General features: G+C 37.2%; 1 protein-coding gene across 5 annotated transcripts in view; it reads left to right on the forward strand.

Annotated features, from left to right (window-relative positions):
* Positions 1-16,590, forward strand: part of CCAR1 (cell division cycle and apoptosis regulator 1) — a 65,895-nt gene that overhangs the window by 4,003 nt on the left and 45,302 nt on the right. For all 5 annotated transcript variants that reach the window (XM_022590736.3, XM_089897577.1, XM_022590735.2 and 2 more), the window contains exons 3-8: positions 8,734-8,906; positions 9,320-9,364; positions 11,704-11,736; positions 14,189-14,382; positions 16,155-16,269; positions 16,366-16,558. In XM_022590736.3, the coding sequence (XP_022446444.1) occupies positions 8,734-8,906; positions 9,320-9,364; positions 11,704-11,736; positions 14,189-14,382; positions 16,155-16,269; positions 16,366-16,558 (753 nt within the window). The remainder of the gene's footprint in view (positions 1-8,733; positions 8,907-9,319; positions 9,365-11,703; positions 11,737-14,188; positions 14,383-16,154; positions 16,270-16,365; positions 16,559-16,590) is intronic.

Below are 16,590 nucleotides of genomic sequence, written 5' to 3' on the forward strand. Positions count from 1 at the left end.
TGCTTAGTTTTCTTACAAAAATCCTGGAGTAGTTTCTAAGTGGAATTCTAGTGACAATGTTTTTATTAAAATATTTAATTTTTAGGTGCTATATTTTGAGCTGTTTCCTGAAAGCCTGATATAATATTTTCTAGCCTTCATTTTCAAGTCTTTGTGACTAATCATTATCTTATTAGAGTTGATTCTCAGAGCCAAGCTAATTTCTATCAAAGTTGAATTTTTTTCAACCCTAAGGCAGTTAGAATTTTGTTTACACCTTAAAAACCTTATAGTTTTATTTACATCTCATTTCAATGGAGAACATTTTAGCCTAAGTATATAATGCCTTAAGTTTTCTCCTGGCAGCTTCAACTACAATTTGAGAAAAAATTTCAGCAAAGAGCATTAAAAGGACTTAATCTGGGTAATAGTATAGCTACCTGTTTTATTCTAGTTAAAAAAAAAAAAATATATATATATATATATATGCATGCCAGATATATTAGTATCAGAGGTCAATGTCATAAATCAAATAATCACGCAACAGAAAAAGGTTAACTGAATAATTCAGTTCAAATGAAATATTTTGATCTTTGTGGCTATGTATCTGACTCATTTTCTCCTGAAAGCAATATAAAAAATTACTACTGTTTCCTTTTTGTATATAACTTAAGGTGGTTTTGTTCAGTTAATGGCTTTGCTATTCCATTTTCTAGCAAGGTTATCTTGCATTTGTACTAACTCTGAAAATTCTCAACTAACAGTGATTTGAAAATTTCAGTGCATTCACACAGGTGACGTATTTAAAATAAGATTAAAAACTTCAGTAAAAGCATGCACACTAGCACTTTATTGCTGAAATCTGTCGTAAAGTCCAAGATCAGTATTTGAATTGTTTCTGATTAATTTTAATGCTGAGTCTGTTCAATTAAGGAGTTAAGTAATTTCTACATGTCTGTCATTTAATTTTCTTTTCCTTTATTTCCCGTATTCAAACATATATCAAACCTTGACTTTTTCCCCCCTTGAAAATGCCTCAAATATATTCCTCTATTTTACATTTAGGCCCTTTGCACTTTACATGTAGATAACTGCATCAGCTTTCTCTTGCTTTCAGATCTTATGCCAAAGTCTCTCACCTAACTTTCAGGCCCTTCCATACGTTTCCCAAAGCTTTATATCCTAATCTGTGATGCTTACCGTAAATCATTCACTTAAGTCAGGATGCTCTTTTCCCCATGTATCACTTAGTCATACTCTATATTTATTATTCTCTATTAAGTTCTCACTGCTTTTATTTGCTTTCCTCTTTTACTGGATATGTTGCTTATTATTTCTCCCCCAGCTCCAGTCAGATATGATATTCCTAAAGCATAATTTCTATCTAAATTACTGAACTTTCCGAAGCTGAATGGGCCCTGAACTAGATTCTGTCTCAGTTCTTTTTTCTAACAGATGAAGAATTTGAGGCCCAGAAAAGTGAAGAAATTTGTTTATCAACAGAAGGTCACAGAAGAGTCCAATGTTAGGACCTCAAAATAGTGGCTATTGTTTCTTCCATTACTCTGTTCTTTTATTCATCCTCAAAAATATCTTCAAGGACTTTTAGAATACAGTTCAGATTCCTTGAGATGGTATTCAGGATCTTCTGTATTTCCAGCCTCATTTCTCATATCTCCTACACTGAAATACTTCTTTTTAAATATTTACCCTCTTTTTTATCTCCTAGCTGAAGTGCTGTATTACATATTCAATGACAGTCATAATTGGGACCAGAGCTTTAAGGTTTGAAAGCTTAACAATTTTCTGTCGTGTAAAGGGACATTGAGAGAGAGAGCTGGCAAATCACTGACTGAATCTTTAAATATCCCTTAGATTAATTATAGTGACTTAGGAGTATCTTCAGTATATTTGACTCAAAATATTTGCATGTGTATATGTACATAATTGCAACAGTATTAAAATGTTTGGGTGGATTTAGCCAATTCAGACCTATTTTCTCACCCATTTCTTTGACCATTTGTAAGATGACTACATTCTGGCTATAGACAAAAAAATGAACTAGTTCCGGGGTTAAGATCATAGTGCTATGTGGTACTTTAACACAGGTGACTGAGGCTAATACAATTGTTTTAAATGTGACTTCATTTAAAATTGTTTTATATGAATTTTATTTTATTTTATTAGTTTATTTATTTTGGCTGTGCCATGCGACTTAAGGGATCTTAGTTCCCTGACCAGGGATCGAACTCGGACCCATGGCAATGAAAGCACCCAGCACTAACCTGGACTGCCAGGGAATTCCCTATACAAATTTTTTTTTTTTAATTAAAAATTTTTATTTATTTTTGGCTGTGCCATGCAGCATGTGGGATCTTAGTTCCCTGACCAGGGATGGAACCTGCACCCCCTGCATTGGAAGCATGGAGTCTTGACCCCTGGACTGCCAGGGAAGTCTCCCCTGTACAAATTTTAAAGGTCACACTTCATTTAAAGTTATTACAAAATATTGGTTATATTTCCTGTGCTGTACTATATGTCCTTGTTAGCTTATCTTACACTCAGTAGTTTGTACCTCCCGCTCCCCCACCCCAATCTTACCCATCCCTGCCTTCTCCCCGCTGGTAACCACTAGTTTGTTCTCTGTATCTGTGAACCTGCTTTTTTGTTATAATCACTGGTTTGTTGTATTCTTTAGATTTCACATATAAGTGATATCGTATAGTATTTGTCTTTCTTCTGTCTGACTTACTTCACTTAGCATAATGCCTTCCAAGTCCATCCATATTGCTGCATATGGCAAGATTTCATTCTTTTTTATGGCTGAGTAGTATTCTATTGTATATGTATACCCCATATCTTCTTTATCCATTCATTTGTTGATGAACACTAAAGATGCTTCCATAAAATATGACTTCATTTTTTCTACCTCTTTAATCTGGCCCACTGGTTGTCTTTTAAAACCCCTATCTCTTGAGTCAGAAGTTCAAATTGTTAAACTGCAAGATTCATGATCCTTTTCAAACAAATAATAGCTGATGTACTATGTATACTTATATTTGTTATGTCTTGATAGAGCTGGATATTTCCAACTCATTTGGTAGAAAAAGAAGATTGCAGGAATTCCCTGGCTGTCCAGTGGTTAGGATGCGGCGCTTTGCCCACTTTCATTGCCGGGGCCCAGGTTTGATCCCTGGTAAGGGAACTAAGATCCTGCAAGCCAGCATGGCCAAAAAGATTGCTATTGGTGTGGGCTTAACTCTTGTTAAACACTACTACTGCTATGTAACAAGAAACTGTCTCCAAAACATTGTTTTAAGAGTAAAAAAAAAAAAAATGCACAGAAATCTGTTAAGGTTAAGCCTCATTGTTAATACATATTTTCTCCCTTATCCTCTGAGCTTGCCTTATTTGTGCTCTCATCCAGTGAGAGCTGCATCAACATACCAAACTACACACCAGTGAGTGCCCGTCTCTCTATCCTTAGTTGAGTGTGCAACTCATGTTTATGCATTTGTGGCTTCTCTTGCACTATGTGTTTTATGATCTGGGAAATAATTTTGGTCTATTATAGCTGAAAATGTATTGGAAGTAACCTTGAAAGTTGGAATATTAACTTTGGGTGATACAAAACTCGTTGAAAGAAATGGAGTTGAAAACTAGGTAGATATCTGAGGCATTCAAGGATGGAAGAAATCATGACATTACAAATAGTGTCTTTAACTTCCTGGGAGGGTTGACCAACATACTTGAGTAGTAGCTAGAAGAGACTATGGCCAGGATCACTAGTCATCACTTCCATGGAACTTCAAGAGAGTGGAAGAGCTGTTGTCTGCCAGGCTATTAATCTTTATAGAGACTCCCATATAACACTGACTTATTTAAGGCTTTGCCTCTTCTTTATAGAACAGTTCTCTCCACTAAGTAGAATTTTCTGTGATGATGAATATATTCTGTGTCTTCATTATCTAATGTGGTAGCCACTAGCCACATGTAGCTCTTGAGCCCTTGAAATGTGGTTAATGTGACTGAGGGACTGAATTTCTAATTTTATTTACTTTTCACTAATTTAAATTGAAATAACCATATATGGCTGGTGGCTAGTGTATTGAACAATGTGGTTAGTATAGAAGATTACAACATTTAGAATATGTTATATTTAAAATACTATTTTGTGCCTTAATTTTTTTTAATATGCCCATGACTTATTTATTTTACAACTGGAAGTTTGTACCTTTGACTCCCTTAATTTCTTATTCTTACTGCCTTAATTTCTAATTCTTAAAAAGTAATGAGTATTTCCAGTTATTTGGGTACATTATGGGCTTAGAATAGTACCTCAAAAGCAATAGCAATGCCTTGACCAGTGAGTTGTCTGATTGTAAGAAAGTTATCTGTGTATGAGGGCATCAAAAGTTTTGAATTTCTATGAAATCTAATCTTTAAAGATCACTTTTTAGGAAGGATGTTGAGTTGAAGATGACACTTAGGAGACTTGTTCACTTGATTTAAAACTTGGGTTTATACGTGTTTTAGTAAATCCACAAGTTATAAAGAGAATCCCCCACGTCTTTATGTTGTTTTTCTTTCCATACAGTGTAAGATTGCTTTTGAACATATATTGATATATGGAAATTTCGAAGGATAAAGCATTGCTTGACCAGTGCCTTAAAAAAATTTTGCAAAAGATGAAAAAAATGAAGTTTCTCGGATTAGCTTGAGGGTTTTTTGTTTTTTTATTATTTTATTTGTTTTTATTTTTTATTTATTTATGTAAATTTATTTATTTATTTTTGGCTGCATTGGGTCTTCGTCGCTGTGTGCGGGCTTTCTCTGGTTGCGGCGAGCAGGGGTTACTCTTCGTTGCGGTGCTTGGGCTTCTCATTGCGGTGCCTTCTCTTCTTGCAGAGCACAGGCTCTAGGCGTGTGGGCTCAGTAGTTGCAGCACGCAGGCTCTAGAGAACAGGCTCAGTAGTTGCGGCGCACGGGCTTAGTTGCTCTGTGGCATGTGGGATCTTCCCAGACCGGGGCTCGAACCGTGTCCCCTGCATTGGCAGGCGATTCTTTTTATTTTTTTATTTTTATTATTTTTTTTTTGCTGTACTCGGGCCTCTCACTGTTGTGGCCTCTCCCGTTGTGGAGCACAGGCTCCAGACGCACAGGCTCAGCGGCCATGGCTCACGGGTCCAGCCACTTCGCGGCATGTGGGATCTTCCCGGACCGGGGCACGAACCCGTGTCCCCTGCATCGGCAGGCGGACTCTCAACCACTGCGCCACCAGGGAAGCCCGGCAGGCGATTCTTAACCATTGTGCCACCAGGGAAGTCCCAGAGATTTTTTGTTTTTTTAGCCTAAGTTTGCTTCTAAGTAGTTTTTTTTTTGATTGAAGTATAGCTGATTTACAGTGTTGTGTTAGTTTCAAGTGTACAGCAAAGTGATTCAGTTATGCATATGTGTGTATATATATATATGAGGTTTTGAATTTTATTATTTCAGAAGGATCACCCATCTTAGTAAAGATGGATAATACATCTTAGGTATAAGGGTAATAAGGATTTTTAAATTTGTGAGTTTGATAAGATCAAGGGACAACAGATGGGACAGGTTTCTCTTATGTGTTTTAATGGTGTGTTCACTGGTATTCAGTATGTCATAACTACTAGTATGTCATAAAATGAAAGCTTCAGTCATATGAAACTGATTTTACATTTTAGAAAATAATATATTTTACATTTGTCCTTAAAGCTTTAAGGAAACTTATCCCTTAGATTTACTTATTAACCTCTGGTAGCCTTTGGTCATTTAGGGCTCGTTTCATAGGTTTGTCTGTGGAAGTATTGTTACATAGTTATAAGTATATCTGTTTCAGATGGGCCATGAGGCCTTCAACAATCATATTGAATCAGGTACAGATAAATGAACAGACTGTTCCAATCTGGGTAATTGGAAAAAAATCTCCAACTGATAAGTGTTAGGCCACTTATGGAGAGAGAAAGATTAAGTCAGAGATTCATACCTTTGTACTTTGTAAGTATAGAATTATCTTACAGAATATTGATTATAGAAATTCACAAGAAGAGTGGAGAATGCTATGAACAGGTTTTTCAAGGATACCTTCTTAGATAGCCACAAAAAAGAGGAGCATTAATAAATTTTAAGGAAATGTACTTTATTGAGGTTAAAATCGCAAAGGTAAATGATTTTAAAGAGAGCTACATTATACAGACATATAAAAGCCACAACCACATGCACAGTGATTTCACAAAATTTGAATTAACTAGCTAGTAGTGCGCAGCAACTACTACAATGTCAATTTCCTTCCCATAAAGTTCTCCTACCAATCAGTCTGCTTTGTAGTTTCTAATTCATCACATTGACTGTCAGCAGTGGAAAAGAGATTGTGGATATCAGCTATCATCCCACTTACTAAATGCTGTGTAGGAAAAAAAGAGCTCTTTCTGAGATATTAGCCCTGAGCCCTTCTGTGGCAGCTGTCAGCACTTTCCAGTGTTCTGGAAATTGGTACCAGCAGATCTGAGGTCAGAGCTCAGGTGGGTGAAGGAGATGCATGCGGGTATGGTACTTGAATCACAAGATGTTACTTTTGTCAAGTGCAGAACATCCCAATCTAAGAATTTTAAATACTAATAATTTTTCCTAGGTTCTTTCCCTGTCTTGTGTTTACAAGAGAATTTTGCTTTTGTTGTCCTAAAACAGTGGTTCTTAACCTTTTTTGGGTCCGTTATCCTTTTGAAAATCTGATGAAAGCTTTGGACTTTCTTGTCTGTAATTTTACACACAGTTTCAGAAGGTTAACAGGAACTACTGGTTAGAACCTGTGCCCTAGTTTCATTACCTTTATCTCCATTCTCACTGCAGTTAACTTCATTTTGAATTTACGTTGGTGTTAAGTCATTTCTCATTTCTTTCTATTTAAATTAACTTTGTTAGTCTTGGTTTCTCCTTTCTGCCCATCTGTGGCGTCTGACTTACCTTAAAAACAAGAGAGATCTAGAAAAATGATACAGATGAACTTACTTGCAAAGCAGAAATAGAGACACAGAGGTAGAGAACAGACATATTGGGGCAGGGGGATTGGGATGAATTGGGATATTGGGATTGACATATATGTACTACTATGTATAAAATAGGTAACTAATGAGAACCTAGTGTAGCTCAGGGAACTCTACTCAGTGCTCTGTGGTGACCTAAATGGGAAGGAAATCCAAAAAAGAGGGGATATATGTATACGTATAGCTGATTCACTTTGCTGTGCAACAGAAACTAACACAACATTGTAAAGCAGCTGTACTCCAATAAAAATGTAAGAAACAAGAACAGGGCTTCCCTGGTGGCTCAGTGGTTGAGAGTCCGCCTGCCGATGCAGGGGACATGGGTTCGTGCCCCGGTCCGGGAAGATCCCACATGCTGCGGAGCGGCTGGGCCCGTGAGCCATGGCCACTGAGCCTGCGCGTCCTGAGCCTGTGCTCCACAATGGGAGAGACCACAGCAGTGAGAGGCCTGCGTACCGCAAAAAAAAAAGGGAATAAGAGATTAATGTTGTAAGGGTCTAGAATTGTGTATTCAGGACATTCAGTAGGTTTTTTTCCCCACCTTAGATTCTTTTTTTTTTCCCTCAACCTTTTTTAATTTTTAAAAACCAGTGTTTTAGCAGGGGATAATTTGTAATTTATATTAATTCCAAACATGATTTCTGGGATTTGTTTGTTTGTTTTTGCCTAAGTTTGTTGTTGGTTTGTTTTACCTTTGAGTAGAATTAACCTGGACTCTTAAACAACTGATCGATGATGAACCTCACACTTCTAAAGATTTTCTGGTAGATTCTAGACTATGTGCTTTGGTTAATTCATTAATGATTTCTGTTCTTTTCCTGTAAGGCACAATCTTGTTCTTTCTGTAGGGTTATTAACTTAGTAGCTATAGAGCAGCATTTTTTTTAGTTATTCTCAGATATAAGCAAGATGCTTTGGAAAATGGAGTGTTACATGAGCAAATATTGCTTTTATGGCGACCTCTTTGAGATTCACAATGCTTAGTGGCATATTAAAGGTTCTGAGGATTCCTGCAGTAAAAATATGTGCTTATTAATTCACTGTTTTCTAAACTTTTTAAACCTTGAACCCCTTTTTCCCAAACTTTAATGTCCCAGGAAGCTAGTCATTACTCTAGGAGATACAGTTTGGGGAAGTGCAGTGCTAGACTGCTGTTTAGTGCTTTGTGTTTTTAAACTGTTCCTATTGTCTGTTTCCTAGTTTTACAGTTCTTTAATAGAGTAGAAGTACATGAAAATTCTCTCCAGTAGGATGTTTTAAGGGTGGATCACTTCCAGCAACGCTGTCCTTAATGTATGATTCTAATCTGCTTGAAGATAATACATTCTAGATTAGTAAAATAAGATGGTTTATTTTCTGCTTTTCTTACTAAAAATATTTCTCAAGGGTACTTTAGCCACTTGGTCTAGGTAAGGTTGGTTGGGTTCATTCTGTAGTTTAATTTATAGATTAATGTTTTCTTATATCTGTCATGACTTGAGCATATATTTAATATAAAGCCATTGGAATCTGAGGTGGGGCATGAATCATTTAAATTCAACAAGCATTAGTAAAATTTTTCTTTAGGTTTTTACTAAGCAGTGACAGACTGTAATTCATTACTAAGCACTCATTGAAAATTCCTGGACAGGATCCAAATAATCTTGATTTTTTTTTCCCCCTCTTTCTAATCTCATTTTAGCTGCATTGGGTGTTCAGCAGCCATCACTCCTTGGAGCATCTCCTACCATTTACACACAGCAAACTGCATTGGCAGCAGCAGGCCTTACTACACAAACCCCAGCAAACTATCAGTTAACTCAAACTGCAGCATTGCAGCAACAAGCTGCAGCTGCAGCAGCAGCATTGCAACAGGTGAATCTTTAATGGGTTTTAATATGTGACATGCAGAACTTTCAAATCTGAGTAGCTAGGGTAGGTACCTTCACATTTTAAAGAATGAATAGTTGTGGGGTTCTATTATGCTTATTGTTTTATTCTGGTGATAAAAATTCTTTATGCCCAGGACATACAGAGAGATGTAGTTGCATAGTCAAAATTCTTAAGTTCTTGTATCTTAATTATTTGAATAAAATTCCATTCTTGATGAATCCCAAAGTATAAGTAATCATTATTTTGTTTATTTTAGATGAAGTGTAGATGTTCCAGAAAATTTCTTTTTGGTTTAATTCTGGTTATGTATTTGAATGTATATATATATGTATATGGCTTTTTGAGAATGACTAAAACTAATGTCCATATTTTTCTTTAAAAAATCTTTTTTCCAGCAATATTCACAACCTCAGCAGGCCTTGTATAGTGTGCAACAACAGGTTAGTTTATATTTTCCATGTTAAAAACTGATTTTTAAAAAGTCATTTGTTCCAACTGAATTTTTGTAGATTTTATTTCCCATCAGTAGCCTTAATGTGTGATTTGAATTCTTTTGGGGTGGAGGAAATGTGGTAGGTAAAACGGAATGTCTCCAAGGGAGAGGAGGACAGGAGAGAGGTCCTGAAGACTCAAATCCTCATCTAGTAGCCAGTCCTTGTCACATGTTTCTAAGAAAGCATGCAGAAGAATCTGGAAAGAATCACTCTATTAATGAGTCTTTGGCCCAGTACTCTTATTTGAAACCTCTAGCCCTACTGTGCTGTACTGGACCACATGTGAAAATGAAAAGCTCCTTTTTCCCATTTGAAGCTAAACCGTAGACAGACCTTTGGCTTTCAGCCTGTATTTATTTAAAACAATGGAACCCTGCCTTTTTTTCCCCGAATGAAATTGTGTATTGAAACCTAATATATAAAATATAAAAATAGTGTTGAAAATGGGAGGAAGCCTCCCCTTGTAGTTCTCACCCCTATTCCCAAGGCACATTTGAACAATTTGAAAACTCCTTACTTAGACTAAAAGTTTCTTTGGCTCCTTTTCCCTAAGCTTATACTCTAATCATATTCTTCAAGGGTTATTATATCTGGGATGGTAGAAAGAGGTAACAAAGTGAACCCAAGGAGAAGCATATCAAGCAAAGAAGAGTTTGACTTGCTCAAATCTAGATGGGTTCCAGTCTAAGCACCCATTCTAGGTTTTCCAGGGTTAAGAGGTAGTCTTTGTCCCTTCTCAGTGCCATTAAGGAAGCTTCAGGAAAGTATAGCAGTCAGGAGAGGAAAAGGGGATACAAGAGACAAGGACCAAAAACTTGGATCCAGAGACACTGTGGAGAAACAAAAGGCTTCTTAATCCATTAACACTTGTCCCTAGATCCATGCCCCAATTTCATCCTTGCCTGTTAGGTTTCAGAAGCATTTCATTTGCCCTGAAGATTATAGTATCCCACTAATAATTGCTTTAAACTTCTAAAAAATTGATAAGAGATTGGGGTCCAAGTTGGCTATCTTGTTTTCAGATACCCTTAGACTTATTTTAGTACTGTTAGGAAATACATTATTAAAGCCTGTGTTTTATTTTGAACCACATGAAAATGGCAATACTCAAATGTTCTTGCCCTAAAAACATGCCATTATTCATCCATTCTTAACTTACAGAAAAATGGAAATTTGATAGATTTAACCTTTAATACATGTCGACCTAGGTAAACAGTGTTTTGAATTAGAATGTCATATAGATTGTTTTCTCCTAGCTTATTTTTAAGTCTGACAAAGATTTATTGGGAAGCTTATTAGTCATAGTAAATAAGAAGTCATGAACAGAAGAACTGTGATCTTCAGATTCTGCCATTGGGCTTAAAACACTAGTTAGAAGCTAATAAGCATTAAGGATGTCTCAAGGGAAATCTTACCTAAGTCCAAATCTTACCCTGACCAGGATATCCACAAACACAGAAATGATGCCCATGTTCTCCTCAGACTGCTTACCTGGGCAGTAGGAAAAAAGACCTTTTCCTCAAGCTATTAAGCATCATCAGGAGATTCCTGCTCTTCTAGCTGTAACCATGGGACACTAGTGCATGATAGACAACTCCAAGCTGGGCAGCTTGAAAAGAATGCTGAAGGATGACAGGGAGCAAGCAGGGATAAGTATTTCTTTGGAGACCCTCCTGATGGTTAATACAGACACAGTCCTGAGGCTTCAGAAAGTTTACTTCTGTTCCAGAGTTTTAAAATTTCCCCCTTCCCACCAATTCCTTTTGCTTTCTGGTAATGTTATACTTTGCTATTGCCAGAGAAACTATGTCAGGGTGTATGGTCCTTTATGGTCCCCATACCTTTGGCAAGTCTGACTGTAAGGACTGCTTCTCATATTAGGGGGATATATATGAATTGGACAGCGAGTAATATTTTTGATACAGGTAGCTTACGGATGATATTGAATCATTTCTATAGCATGGTAATTAATATGGGGCAGAAGTAGAAATTTACCCCTCTAGGGACTTGTGGGGTTTTTTGGTGGGTGTTATTCCTCTGAAATAACAAAAAAAAAAATTCTTTATCATTATTGAATGAGTTAGTTATATTTGAGGTCTGCAGTTGTTAAAAATAGTTGTAGGAAACCTTATACCTAATGACTTCTGTTACTTTTCACATATTTCTTAATTAGAAATAAAGTACTTATTTAATAGGAATTTTTCCTTTTGTAAAACATCTGTGAAACAGCAGTTCTGATTGATTCTTTTATCTTTACTGCTTTTGTTTGTTTTTCCTGTTTTTAGTTGCAGCAACCTCAGCAGACCCTGTTAACACAGGTTAGTTTGGCATTACTTTATTTCTTATGAATATCTGAATGAAAAGTAGACCAAAGTTTTATTCCTATTCTAGGTTTTCTTTCAGGGTTTGTTTTTTTTTTTTTAATTAATTTATTTATTTATCTGGCTGTGCCGGGTCTTAGTTGCGGCACGCCACGTGCGGAATCTTCGTTGTGACATGAGGGATCTTTACTTGCGGCATGCGGTCTCTTAGTTGTGGCATATGGGATCTAGTTTCCTAACCAGAGATCGAACCCTGGGCCCCCTTCATTGGGAGCGCAGAGTCTTAACCACTGGACCACCAGGGAACTCCCTCTTTCAGGGTTTAAAGATGAATATTTGTTGGATTCATGTAATAGTTTTAGCAATATAATGTTAAAGATGGAAAACATGTTTTTGTTTTTTCTTTTATGCTGTTTGATTGCTGTTCCTGCTGTGATCTAGTTTGAATAAATATGAGATCTTATTTTAAATTTAATACTGATTTTGGCTTTTACATTTTCTTTGTAGCTAGTATTTTTAAGAATGTTTTTGTACATGTTATATCTTTTTTACTTTGACCTTAGGAGGTGCATTATCAGCTTGATTTTTCAGCAACATTAAAAAGTTTGTCAACTTTCGATATGTAATGCTATTTTAGGCTTTGTGGACCACTTACAGTCTATGTTGCATATTTTTTTTTCTTTTTAAACAATTCTTTAAAAGTGTAAAAACTGGGAATTCCCTGGTACTCCAGTGGTTAGGACTCTGTGCTTTCACTGCCAAGGGCCTGGGTTCGATCCCTGGTCGGGGGACTAAGATCCTGCAAGCCACACGCCGCAACCTAAAAAGAAAAAAAAAAAGTGTAAAAACGACCCTTGGCTTGTAAGTTTGTGTAAAGATCATAAGCTGTGGGCTGGATTTGGCCCGTGGGTTGTGGTTCACTGACCCTTGGTGTATGCAACTGTTAAAAAGAAAGCAGAACTTCTAATAATAACTGGAGACAGTGATTGCCCCATGGATAGGGAACTAGGTAGCTAAGGAACAGGAATAGGTGATAAAGCTTTTTACTGTATAACCTTTTGTACCTTTATAGTCTTGAACCTGTTAGTTACTTTAAAAAAATAAAGTATACTTCAGTTGAGAAATAAACCTCACTTTGTATTTATTAAAGAACTAAAATTGGGACTTTGCTGGTGGTCCAGTGGTTAAGACTCTGTGCTTCCACTGCAAGGGGTGTGAGTTTGATCCCTGGTCAGGGAGCTAAGATCCCACATGCTGCACAACCAAAAAAAAAAAAGAACTAAAATTGATGGACACCTACGTCCTATTTTCAATCTCCAATAGTAGGATTTTCAGACTGAATAGAAAAGCTGTAAAAGTTAGTCTTTGCTTAGAATAACACTTCCCAAAGTGTGCCCATAAAGCATTAGTGTCTTGTCTTACTATGTTAAAGAAACTTTGTGAGAAAATTTTGTGGCTACAGTTTAAGAAATGCTGAGTTCCTTTAATATATATATAGGACTTAACTTTTCTTTTTAATTGTAGAACTTAAGAGACTTGCTTTATTGGGCAGGTGTAAAACGAATTATGGAATTCATTTGAGTTGAAGAATCAGATGATCCTTTCTTTTTAATGGTTTTATTTCTGTTTACATACAGAAGTTTTAATCAGTAATATGTTGTTATTCATGTTTGATGGTGTCAGAAAAGACCAATGAAAGTGTTAGCTTTCCTCCCAGTTTGAGATATAATTGACATATAACATTGTATTAGTTAGTATAAGGTGTACAGCATGATTTAATAATACATATATATTGTGAGATGATTTCCACAGTCAGTTTAGTTAACGTGCATCACCTCATGTAAGTGAATTTCTTTTTTCTTCTGATGAGAACTTTCAAGATCTACTCTCTTAGCAAGTTTCAAATGTAGGATGCAGTATTGTTAACCGTAATCACCATCCTGTACGTTACATCCCCACTGGAAGTTTGTACTTTTCAAACACCTTCACCCATTTCCCCCACCACACCCCCTCCTCTGGCAGCCACCAATCTGTTTTCTGTTTTTATGAAGCCTTTGTTTTTTTTAGGATCCACATATAAGTGAGATCATATATATATTTGTCTTTCTCTGACTTATTTCACTTATCTAGGACTTTCCTGAGTCTTTGTTATGCCATTATGGATTTTGAATTTCTAAGAGGGGGCTAGAGTATGCGGTGTTTTTTTAACTCATTGCACTGTGGTGACTTTTTCCTGAAACGTCCTATGGAAACTTTCATCTGAGGGAACTTAATCATGAAATTGATCAAAAATAACGTAATTTTTCAGACTTGATTTTCATCTTCAAGGTGTACGTATGTGTTTTCTAACTTCAAATTGTTTTTAGCATTTTCAGCTATTTTTAACTAGTTTTAAGTTCTAGACTGCTTCATATCATTACCTTAATTTGGTGTTGATTTTGTTTTATAGCCGGCTGTCGGACTGCCTACAAGCCTTAGCTTGTCAACTCCTCAACCAGCAGCTCAGATAACTGTATCATATCCAACACCAAGGTCCAGTCAGCAACAGACACAACCTCAGAAACAGCGTGTTTTTACAGGGGTGGTTACAAAACTACACGATACATTTGGATTTGTGGATGAAGATGTATTCTTTCAGCTTAGGTAAACTTCATTAGGTGTTGACAAATGCCTTCTTGTATTTAGCATTAAGTATATTGATAAGACACCTACTTAACTGTGGCATGGAATTATGGTTTAGCTCTAATTTTCTGCTTTAATCATTCAACCTGTACCTGTGACATTTTTTTTTAATTAATTAATTTAGGCTGCATTGGGTCTTCGTTGCTGCACATGGGCTTTCTCTAGTTGTGGCGAGCAGGGGGCTACTCTTCGTTGTGGTGCATGGGCTTCTCATTGTGGTGGCTTCTCTTGGTGTGGAGCACAGGCTCTAGGCACACGGGCTCAGTAGTTGTGGCTCGCGGGCTCTAGAGCGCAGGCTCAGTAGCTGTGGCGCACGGGCTTAGTTGCTCTGTGGCATGTGGGATCTTCCCAGACCAGGGCTCGAACCCATGTCCCCTGCACTGGCAGGCGGATTCTTAACCACTGTGCGAGCAGGGAAAGTCCCCTGTGACATTTTTTGATGGAGAATGTGACTGAAGATATCTTTTTATTATTGAACAAAGTAGTCATCATGAATTCTTTATAAATGTTTTGTAGGAGTGAGTTTACATTTCTAGCTATTCATGAGCAGACTTACAGTGAGATTAAAAATTGAAGGGGTTGGGCTTCCCTGGTGGTGCAGTGGCTGGGGGTCCGCCTGCCGGTTGAGGGGACGCAGGTTCGTGCCCCGGTCCGGGAGGATCCCGCATGCCGTGGAGCAGCTGGGCCCGTGGGCCGTGGCCACTGGGCCTGTGCGTCCTGAGCCTGTGCTTCGCAACGGGAGAGGCCACAACAGTGAGAGGCCCGCGTACCGCAAAAAAAAAAAAAAAAAAATTGCAATAGTCATATGCCTTTTAAAATGTAATCTTTTGTTTGACATATCTAATGACATGTATGTAAAATATTTTAGTTGAAAAAATGATAGGATTAAATGACTTGGGCTTCCCTGGTGGCGCAGCGGTTAAGAATCCACCTACCAATGCAGGGGACACGGGTTCGAGCCCTGGTCCGGGAAGATCCCACGTGCTGTGGAGCAACTAAGCCCATGAACCACAACTACTGAGCCTGTGCTCTACAGCCCACAATCCACAACTACTGAGCCCATGTGCCACAGCTACTGAAGCCTGCGCACCTAGAGCCTGTGCTCTGCAATAAGAGAAGCCACGACAGTGAGAAACCCGCACACCGCAACTAGAGAAAGCCCACGCCCAGCAACGAAAACCCAACGCAGCCAAAAATAAAATTAATTAATTAAATTTATTTTAAAAAACAGAATAAATGACTAATTAATGGATTTGAAATAGTATTTTGTTAGTGTTGTGGTGGTTGCAGGAAATATATATTTCCTTAGGTATTTCAAATGTATTTCTAATTAGCTTCCTTAGAAATACTTTGTTTGGGAAATTAAGTTTAATTACTATATAAGCTTTTTCTGTACAAGTGGGTCTCCTGTTTTCCATCTTTTCTGCATTTCTCTCTTTCCAAAGCCCAAGGCAAATCTTACTCTTGGGTTATAAAAGAAAGTGTTTAGAGGGAGGGACACAGTATTAGGAGGATACAGGGTAGAAAATTACCTCTTACACTTGAAACTGTTTATAAAGCAAGGTTGAAACACAATCAGTTCTAAAAATAAGTCTAGGAGGTATGTCTGTTTTTTAAAAAAGCTTTTTAGGCTTCCATTTCTGGTATAGTTTACTTTAAAATGCTAAATATATAAATCTTTTTTGGAGGAATCTCTTCTAATTGTGTTCGTATTTACCTTAATTTTTTTTTAGCGCTGTCAAAGGGAAAACCCCCCAAGCGGGTGACAGAGTATTGGTTGAAGCTACGTATAATCCCAATATGCCTTTTAAGTGGAATGCACAAAGAATTCAAACACTACCAAATCAGGTATATAAAATAGGTATTATGAAAACTTGGTGGTTGGGTCTTCCAATTTACAAAGATTTTTCTTTTTAAAAATTTTTTTTCTTTATTTTTGTTAAGAATCAGTCGCAAACCCAACCTTTACTGAAGACTCCTCCTGCCGTACTTCAGCCAATTGCACCACAGACGACATTTGGTGTTCAGGCTCAGCCCCAGCCCCAGTCACTGCTGCAGGCACAGATTTCAGCAGCCTCTATTACGCCACTATTGCAGACACAGCCCCAGCCTTTATTACAGCAGCCACAGCAGAAAGGTATTACATGCAATATATCTTTTCCTTTTAGG

Source organism: Delphinapterus leucas, chromosome 16 (assembly GCF_059928025.1).
Source record: "Delphinapterus leucas isolate spDelLeu-1000000601 "Yukka" chromosome 16, BTC_Dleu_Yukka2, whole genome shotgun sequence".
Lineage (NCBI taxonomy): Eukaryota > Metazoa > Chordata > Mammalia > Artiodactyla > Monodontidae > Delphinapterus > Delphinapterus leucas.